This window comes from Oncorhynchus gorbuscha, linkage group LG10 (genome assembly GCF_021184085.1).
Source record: "Oncorhynchus gorbuscha isolate QuinsamMale2020 ecotype Even-year linkage group LG10, OgorEven_v1.0, whole genome shotgun sequence".
NCBI lineage: Eukaryota > Metazoa > Chordata > Actinopteri > Salmoniformes > Salmonidae > Oncorhynchus > Oncorhynchus gorbuscha.
This window is the reverse complement of record NC_060182.1, coordinates 34,771,432-34,780,902: the sequence shown is the minus strand read 5'-3', so window position 1 is coordinate 34,780,902 and position 9,471 is coordinate 34,771,432. Positions and strand designations below refer to the sequence as shown.

The 9,471-nt window shown below is 42.7% G+C and overlaps 1 protein-coding gene across 1 annotated transcript; it reads right to left on the bottom strand.

Annotated features, from left to right (window-relative positions):
- Positions 1-415: 415 nt before the first annotated feature.
- On the bottom strand, positions 416-7,499 carry LOC124045123 (transcriptional repressor scratch 2-like). Its single transcript, XM_046364364.1, has 2 exons — positions 6,977-7,499; positions 416-2,977 (listed from the first exon to the last, which is right to left on the bottom strand). The coding sequence occupies exons 1-2, from the start codon at positions 7,134-7,136 to the stop codon at positions 2,160-2,162; spliced, it is 978 nt and encodes a 325-aa protein (XP_046220320.1). The 5' UTR covers positions 7,137-7,499; the 3' UTR covers positions 416-2,159.
- Between the last annotated feature and the right edge of the window lie 1,972 nt (positions 7,500-9,471).

Sequence of the window (9,471 nt, the reverse complement as noted above, 5' to 3'; positions counted from 1 at the left end):
TATTATTATCGCCTGACTAATCCACCTGGGAAAAAAAGCCTTCCCATTGCCATTATCTCCTCTGGCATGATAATTGGGGCTCCTCAGTCCTCCTTCCAACTAACTCAACCTGTCAGGATTCTGGAATACAGCTCTGTGAGCGGTGGAAGACAAGCCAGCTGGTAGTATAGAATGTGTCTCAGAATAACCTGATTCCCCCTATCCTATTCAGAGGGTTGAATAAGGAACTCTTTGATGTTATATATGTGGAAAATGTTACATTTCATGGGATGTCTTAATAAAACACAATAGTAACGTTTGCTACAGTTTTGTATGACATGATTAAGGGTCAATCTTCGGCCAATACACGAAGGGAGGCAGTTGAGTGGACTCTATTTCTATTACAACAACAAGATGCAGGATATCTTAACACTTCTTGTTCATCTGTTTCATTTTATTGCCCTAAATTGACTGCAAACAGGACAGCTTCGATTATTATTAATATACATGTCAATTGCCGTACCAGTGAAGTTATTATTGCCGTGAAACAAATATAATCTGCATTCATCATGTGTTTGAAGTTACCGCTGATACGAGACATTGTTCCTCTTTTAAAAAAACAAAGTCCAATGGACTCTCTACAGTTTCATGCATATAAACATTTTCTTTAAAGATCAGCAGCATCTTTACAAGGTCAATGGAAAGTCCGGTTTCAACACGTGAATAGACAAATATTGTAATGGCATAAATAAATAGATGAATAAATTAACAATCATGTAAATGAATAAATAAAATACATAGACACATTGACAGATAAATAAATAGTTACATAAATGGAGAAATACATTATGTACAAGGTAGTAGGGCGATTGACATCTAATGGTAGAAAGAGCTTTCAGCAACATATAAATACAAGAAAACGAATCCTTTGTAACTGAGGGTGCATGTCATGAGAACATACCTTTTCCTTATTGAGGTAATAGAAAAAGAGGGGGGCACGTCAGAGAGTGTATAATGAACATTGCTTATTACGTAAGACTGAGGGAAACACCACAGAGTGGCAAAGTTCATGCAAGCCACTGCGGTGGAGGAAGAACAGGGATGGTTTTCATTGCTATAGACAGGTCACTGCACAATGCACATGGCACTTATAACAACAGATCGGTAGATTTGGTTTGGCTCCCAGTGTGATTTTAGTTCTAGTTACCAGTATGATGAAGAGCGTATACTGTGATTGCCGCCGGAATCTTGTGATAACACAACCTGTTCAACAGGTTTCCCATAACAACTCAGAACAACTGGTCTGATGGAGTTGACAATGACCCCTGGGTCATGATCCTAATTGTTCTCAGCTGATGTAGTTTGCCTTTAGGTTTTGTTCAATAGGTTTGGCTGGAAGCTTTTGGAATACCCACAGTTACAAAGATGCTTTGCTTTTAAAAATCAAGGAAGAATTGGCACAAAAAATAAACAACAAATTCAGTCGGACAATAGAAAAATAACACCTATTGAATTAAAAACATATGTGTGACAAAAAGGGTATGTTTTTAACTTTTAAATGATCTCCCATTTTTTGAAAATACTGTCATAATTCACATTTTCATAAAAAGTTCATGTTGGCAGTTGCAAAAGAATTCAATTCTTAGCAAATAAAAAGCAGCATAAAAATACAAGAGGTCATTTTTGTCTCTAAAAAACAAAAGAACACTGTTACTGTCCTTTTTTTGTGTTGTTTATTTTTTTTCCTGTAGTATCTTCTATAAAATATCAGGAATCTAAATATTATTACTATTGATATCAATATCATTATAGTCATTGATAAAAATTCACATGCCAGGCCTCATATATAATTGTGTGTGTGTACGTATGTGGGTGTGTGTTTGTGTGTGCGTGAGCTTGTGTTTGTGTGTGTGAGCTAAAAACAAGTCTTTATTTGGGGGATGGGTGTTTTGATTGTATGTATCTGTGGACGATTAGCTACTGTGCAGGGGGAGGGGGGGGGGAATCCAGCATATTTTGAAATTGTCTTTGCCATAATCAGAACAGTTTCTTCACGTAATCTCAGTGAAAATATTGCTTTCTATAAAAGGGAAGAAAAAAGGGATGTAGGGCAGAGTGAAGGGGGTTATTGGTTGTAGAACCTAGGGTTCCAAAATCTGCTTCCGTCCTGGTTCCACCAGCTAGTTCTCAGAGCAGGACTCGTCCTCATCTTCATCCCCAGATCCCTTGAAGCAGGCTGACTCATAGTGCTTGTTCAGGTAGGATTTCAGGGCGAAGGTCTTATTGCAGCGCTTGCAGCGGTAGTGCTTGAAGGCAGAGTGGGTTTGCATGTGGGCGCGGAGGTTTGAGCGGTCAGCAAAGGCTTTGCCGCAGTGGGCGCAGGCGAACGGTTTCTCCCCGGTGTGCGAGCGCATGTGGCCCTGCAGGAGCCAGGGCCGGCTGAAGGCCTTGCTGCACACATCGCACTTGTGCTTGAGGTCATGGGTGAGGATGTGCATGGCCAGCGCCGGCATGGACACATACACTTTGTCGCAGGTGGGACACTTGCGCGCCATCTTGCTATCCAGGCTACGGTGCGTCTGCTTGTGCCTGCTGAGGTTGGATGAAGTGGCGTAGGTCTTGCCACACTCGTTGCAGGAGTGGCGGGCCGTACCAGCGGCCCCGGCCTCCCTCTCCTCCGTGGCATCGGCATTGGACGTGGCAGAACTACCTCCCTTACGGCCATCGCCGTCTCCCTTCCGCCGCGAGCGCCCGTCAGAGATGAAGAAGGCATCCATGGTGTAACCCTCGGTCGGGGCCTCCGCCTCGCCGCTGTAGAAGCCGCTGGCTGTCATGCCGGACTGGGGGCTATCAGGGTGCTCCAGGTCAGGGTCACAGTACTCCTCGCCCCCGCTGCTCACCTGGGTGTAAAGGGGGTCAGAGACGGGCGAGGCCAGCTTGAGCTCCATCTTCTTCTCCCCCTGGTATACCGATGGCGTGATGTAATCCTGGATGTAGCCTGGAGAAAACACACACAATAATAGTTAGAGTAAAGCAAAACACACACACACAGTCTACAGTAGTCTACAGTAGACCTGGGGTTGTGGCGGTAGATAAGTCTATTGTGATGTGATTACACAATTATTATTGATGATTGCCTCTTGTAAATTATGAAACAATAGCATAAAAACACACAAAACACATTGCAATTTCCCCAAATCAAACAGAACTAACCACAGGCCTCGGACTGTTATGCTACTGCCGAACATTATTCACAGCATTCAGCCTTATTACACAGTTACAGTGCAGATGAGTGGTGGCTGCTACATACAGATAATAGCTCATTAAATAGACCTGTGAAAGAAGGCCCCTCTTATTACACAACGTGGTCTCATTGATTAGGCACCTTTTCTTCCCACGATAAGACTTTTCTCACTATAAGGTATGTCAATCCTCTGTGACTATCTCTTTGCTGCATTTGCCCAATTGAAGCCTGAACACGCTGGGCCCATCAGACAGCACACACTGTCAAGGGTCTGGGTTGACTGTCTACCACACTATAAATGAATTGATCTAAACCAGGGGGCATCAAGCACCACATAAATCTGACGGGGCACAAAGTATGCAAACACCTGAAACAGCTTTTTCCTGCTATCTAGAGCCATAATCATTATGCTTAATTCTATATCAATATATATATACATGTACATATGGTGGTGGTTCTTTTTTTAAAGAAACAAAATATGCTTCTCTACATCTCTGCTCAAATTTGGGTAAAAGAATGTGAGTCTTACTCAGTACATTTAGTAATTGCTTGCTTTTCTAAAGTCTGCCAGCCTTGCCAGCTAAGACAGTTAGACAAGCTAGCGACTCTAACTGGATTGATAGCCTGACATGGCTTCTTGGTAGCTATAGCTATAGTTATGAGGTTTGGAGATTGGGAGCCTATCTGGGCTAAAGCCAACTTCATAATATTGCTAGGTGGCTAGTAGTATTAGAGACAAATATTTTTTATTTTTTTTATTTTACATGACAAATCTGATGGGGCAGAGTAGCACTTCCAGGATATTTCCAACATTTCTCACTAGATTATTGACTGATGTTACATTACAGATGGGCAATCTTTTTGTCTAGACAATTTTTTGTCCCTCCTTTAATTGTGAGGCAGCCAAGTGAAGCTAAAAGGTTTCCTGGCAGCTGTAAAGAGCTAAACAACGCTGAATGTGAAGTAACATTAGCCGAGTTCATCGACACACTTGTATGCATTTATCTAAACATGTTCCACTTTAACAGCTTCCGAGAATATAGGACAAACATACGATTCCAATTGGAATGTGTGGTCCAAATCCTGCCCTGGGAGAAGTAGTGCATAACTGCAGAAAAATAAACCCATTCCTAAGCACTGTGTGCAGCACGCGGTGGAAATTAACTATTGACTGTTTTTTAATGAAATTCTAAGTTTCTTGCTGATCAATATGCCATCATCTGTAAAATAGTACAGCTGTTGAAACACACTGTGTGAGGGGAAATAAGATAGAAGTAATGCAGGCTCGGGCACAGAATAAACTGACGGGAGAGGACAACACAATGATAGCCTATTGCACATGGTGCAGTGATGGAAAGGTTAAGCGGAAACACGATAAACAGGATTACCAACGGAACAAAATGGCTATAGTGTTTGTGAAGAGGGTCACCTGTATGCAACAGTAAGCTCGCTGAAGTGCCTTTAAGAATCAGGTCATTCGAAAATCCATTTAAGTGCTCTCTTAGAACGCTGTCTCCATTCCCAAGGGGTCCCTCTCAGAGCCCATTCCTTGTCAAAGGCATTACCATCATACTGTGGGACTGGGAGACTGGGATCTTACAGGAAGGCAGGGGTGGTATTTGGTCACACGCACCATCTCGTGTTGACTAGATAACAACTTATGATATTTGGGAGATGTAGCCTATCGTAAAGAAATCATTTTTTAAAGACTTCTTAAGGTAATGGTAATTCTCACTTCATTTCAAGTATATAACACATTGTTATATTTTCTCCCAACATCTAAAATGAGGCACTATCTCCTCCAATATACAGTACCCTAAAGAGAGCACAGGAAAAGAGTCAAACATACTGTAAACAGCAACAGATTGTTATTGGAACATACAGTATGTGGACATCTTGTTTTCTATTCCCCTGGTTAATTGCACATATGCAACCGGTTTCAATTACTTAAGGTCAGACAGAGAGTTCATCATTTGTGGCTGAACTAATGCTGTACCAACCTTTGCAGTACAGCAACTCATTCCTCTAATGCAGAGCAAGCATGTAATTAATGGACTCCCTCTCCCACCTTCCTCCTTTGTTGTTCGACAGACACTTCAAGTCAAATGTCTCCACAATGGAGGGAAATCCGTTGGCGCAGCCTAAGTGCTGATGCAAGGCTTTTCAACAATGTTATGATTTCTCTGGGATTTCATTGAGCAGACGAGAAGGCTTCCTTCCTAATGCAATAGACTATAATGTTTTTTTCTCCCCCAGTCAAAATTCTTTCTTTCTCAAAGGAAGAGGAGTAGTGTTTATTATTTACACGACAATAGAATGAGACTAACATGTTTATGAAGGATTGTAATTTCAACCGCATGGTCTATGTAAAGAAGTCATGTTTTTGCAATGAATCTGGTTCCATAACTTCATCATAACCTTGTGCATTTGTGTAAATAATACACACATTTATTTATCCTCATATATCATTTCAAAATATATATTTAGTTAAATTGGCCATTCACTACAGCCATCATTTGTGAATAACAACAACACCGTGCAAACATGTGCTTTTGTTATTGGTTGCTGTTGCAAATCTAAAATCACTGAATCACAGTAGTATGTGATGTGATGGAATAACAAGTGGGCATCGTTTGTTCACAGATTGAGCTGAACTGTAAAGCTATCTGCTCATTGCCAGACAAAATAACAAAGAGAGACAGACGTCTGGCATCCTAAATATGGCCACAAAATGGGAGCGAGCTAAAACCTGACTGACTGAAAGTGAAGGACGTCTCTCTCTGGCTCCGGCTCTGGCTCTGGCTCTTGCTCTGACTGGACTTGGGCTTAGCGTGATGCCCAGTCCTAATGATGCCCACTGTGCAGCTATGTGCCCTTTCTTCTATGTTTACTGTATACCCTTGGTCACGTGGCCCCTCGTCAATGCTGCCCGAAGCATTTCTGTATTTTTCTCCCTCTCTCTCTCCTCCTCGCCCCCACCCCAGCTAACCCCCCCTCCGGCCGTACTGTACATGGCTGAAACTCTACCTCTGCTAGTTTTCAAACGCCCGGAAGGAGGAGAAAGATGTAGCGGACGGATGGGGGTGGGGAGACTGTGCATGCATGCTGTGGTTGGGTGGGAAGGGAGGGGGGCAGAGGGGGGTTCGGACTGTGATGGAAACTCAAGGACAATAACAGCTAAGGACAAATGTATCATCCGGCACTCATCTTTCATGTTCATACATTTTTCAGTTTGTCATCCTATATGTTAATATCTCAATTTGTCATCCTGTATGTTTCAGACACACAGTAATTTGTGCAAGTAATACAAATTCAGATACACACGTCTACAGATGTGCGGCACGTTTTGCTCCCCAATTTGCATAAGCCGATCCTCTGCTGTGACCTGAATTGTGTCTGCCTATCATCAGAGTAAAAAAAAAAGTCTGGGAGCACAATGGGGGTGGGGTAGTGGTGCTGGAGAGGATTATTTGCGATACGGATGCAAAATCAGCCGGCTTTATGTAACATCTGCTGTGAATTCCCAGACAACAGGCATGTCAAGGGGTGAAGAGGCACTATTTCACCTAACAACCACTTATACACAAACAAAAGAGAATTCCAACTGTGTTTACTATGTTGATATCATGGGGCATTCTGATTCTGGAATCAACAACTAAACCTGTTCCTCCAAAGGGAGCAGTGATACAGTAGCACACCCTAGACAACGGCAGGCAGGACGTGTGTGTGCTGTGCAGAGGTATGCAAACTCACCATTCTCACTGAGGCGAACCCCCAAGTTGGTCACAGAGTCAGTGATGGAGCGTGAGAAAGGAGTGAACGAGTCGTCCAGGTGGTGATGGTGATTAGAGGCAGCATTGGATGAAGAGAAATCATCAAGCTTGATTTTCTTCACCAAAAACGAACGGGGCATGTTTCAAAGAATAAAAAACACACAGACCCGAGAATCACGCATGAGAAGAAAAGAGAAGACCCCCAAAGAAAGCAGCAAACAGGCAGAGCTGGAGCCTGCTGCTGACGGTAGTAGTAATCCTTGTGTTAAACGAAAAGACAACCCTCTAAAAAACATAAGAGAAGGAAAGAAAATGGAAACCAGTGGAGAACAAGGCTGACGGCAACGCTGTGTGTTACTCTATGGCTCCCCCAGCTTTCAAAAAGATAAAAAATAGTCTGGTTCAGCACTGGATAGCTCCTGTTATGCAGCAGGCTTAAAGGACCAGAGAGAAGAGAGCGAGAGAGAGAGAGAGAGAGAGCGTGGAGGAGGGAAGGGAGAGAGAGAGACTGTCGGACTAGCTGAGATCAGCGATCTCTCCAGCTTTTATATGGGGCACAGGCAGTGGAAGATCAGGTGGTGCTGCGAAATGGAGCTGCTTAGCTTTAATCCATCAAATGTCCCCGGGGACACACATCAAATTACCACTGAACCGTCTGTGCATTCATTCGCACACAGTCAGAGGAGAAAGAACACAGCCAGACCCCCCCCCCCCCCCCCCCACACACACACACACACACACACACTGCCCCCACTACTACCACCCCCCTTTCACCCCCTCTTATGCTCCATGGCATGCTCAGAGGAGGAGTAAAAGAGGGGGCGGGCAGACAATGGAGACATGTGGATGAGAGCACATTCAGTGTCCTGTCTCCCATTGTTTTCAGATGAAGTGGCACAGTTTATGTTTGCCTTGTTACAGGCACTGCCTCGCTTCCTCCTCATCCTTTCCTCTCTGTCACCTCACTACCTCTCCCCATTCCAAACTATCCTTGGCTGAAACGAACGTAGACATATCCTACTGTAATTCCACAATTCACATTTTTCTCCGTAATTCCCTATGAGAAAATGTTTGAATTGGAAATTGATTTTTAGGTACCTTCCTGATTGACTGCATTGGAGTGAAATTGTCTCCAACCCTGACACATGCACTGTAGAGTTTCATGAAAGGGATTTCAACACGGTTTATCTGTTTTTCCATGGATGTATTAGGAGCGTTCCTGGCAAACTCTCTCGAATTTTCTTCCCTGGCGGTGCGGCACAGATGTGTTTCCTGCTATGCATGAAAATGTATTATCTGTTTAATTACATCTTTTTTATTAGAGTGAAATGCAAAATTAGACCCACATCTGCTAATTAGTGAGGTCAATTCTAGATTGATTTGGGTTGATAATATTAAAGCATAGCTGGCAGCAAATACTTCGATAGCTACATATTCTGTCGTTTTTGTTATTTCGAAAATATTGAACAGTTTTCCTTTTAGAATACGGTCAGAAAGTGTCACTGTATCTGACAAATATACATTGGAGACTGTAGAAATCTTACATAACAAGACGTGATTTCTCATTTGTAGAACACTGTATGTCTGTCATGCATATGAACTCTCATTATTCTCAATAATCAATCAGGAAAACCATGCACAGCCATGCTGGATCATACAGCAAAACATTGTCATGCTGCAATGATACAGTATCAAGGCTATGGGACAATTTCATGCTGAATTGACAGTCATAAATTGGAAGTGACAGTGTTATAACTGTGCTGCTGCTTGTTTCAACAATTTGGACATACTCTAAGAAACTTGCTACAGCCAAGTTCAGTTATCTAGTCTACGGAGGAGCAGAAATGGAGAAATATGAAGAAAACACTGTGCATCATGCTATGAATGATTTCCCAAAGGTTTATGGTGTGGGACCAATTACTGAAAGTTGCTGTCCACAGTTTACTGTATAGGCACATGTCTTGTACACATCTGGTATTTCTGGGTCTACTCTCTCAGGGTTCTTGAGTCTATTTAATAGTAATGTTCTTTCCAAATTCAGCACAACTCTTTCTGTGTTTTAGACATTGTAATTTTGACATCGGAAAGCTACAAGTGTTTCTGACTTCAACAAAAAAATCAGCCAGGGGGATAGATTAAAGTTAACTTTTTTTAAACTAATATCGAACTTCTCCAGCAGTTTTTAACCGACCTCTAGTTTGACTCTGCGGTCTGAACTGAGGTTTATCTGTGGCAGAGGCCCTCCTCATTCTTCTGCTTTCTGTACGGTGCAGTGGAGCACAACCAGGGCACCCCTCTCTGCTTCAGACATGGCAAGCAGACATTTACATTACACACGTAAAGATAATGCTCTGAAGAAACATTGAGGCACTGATAGCAACTCAACCTAATGGAGGAAGGAAACCTCCATTGAGAAAGAAGCATCCTCAGCACCTATGTGTCAGTCCTCCCAGTTCTATTGCCCTACATTTAAGT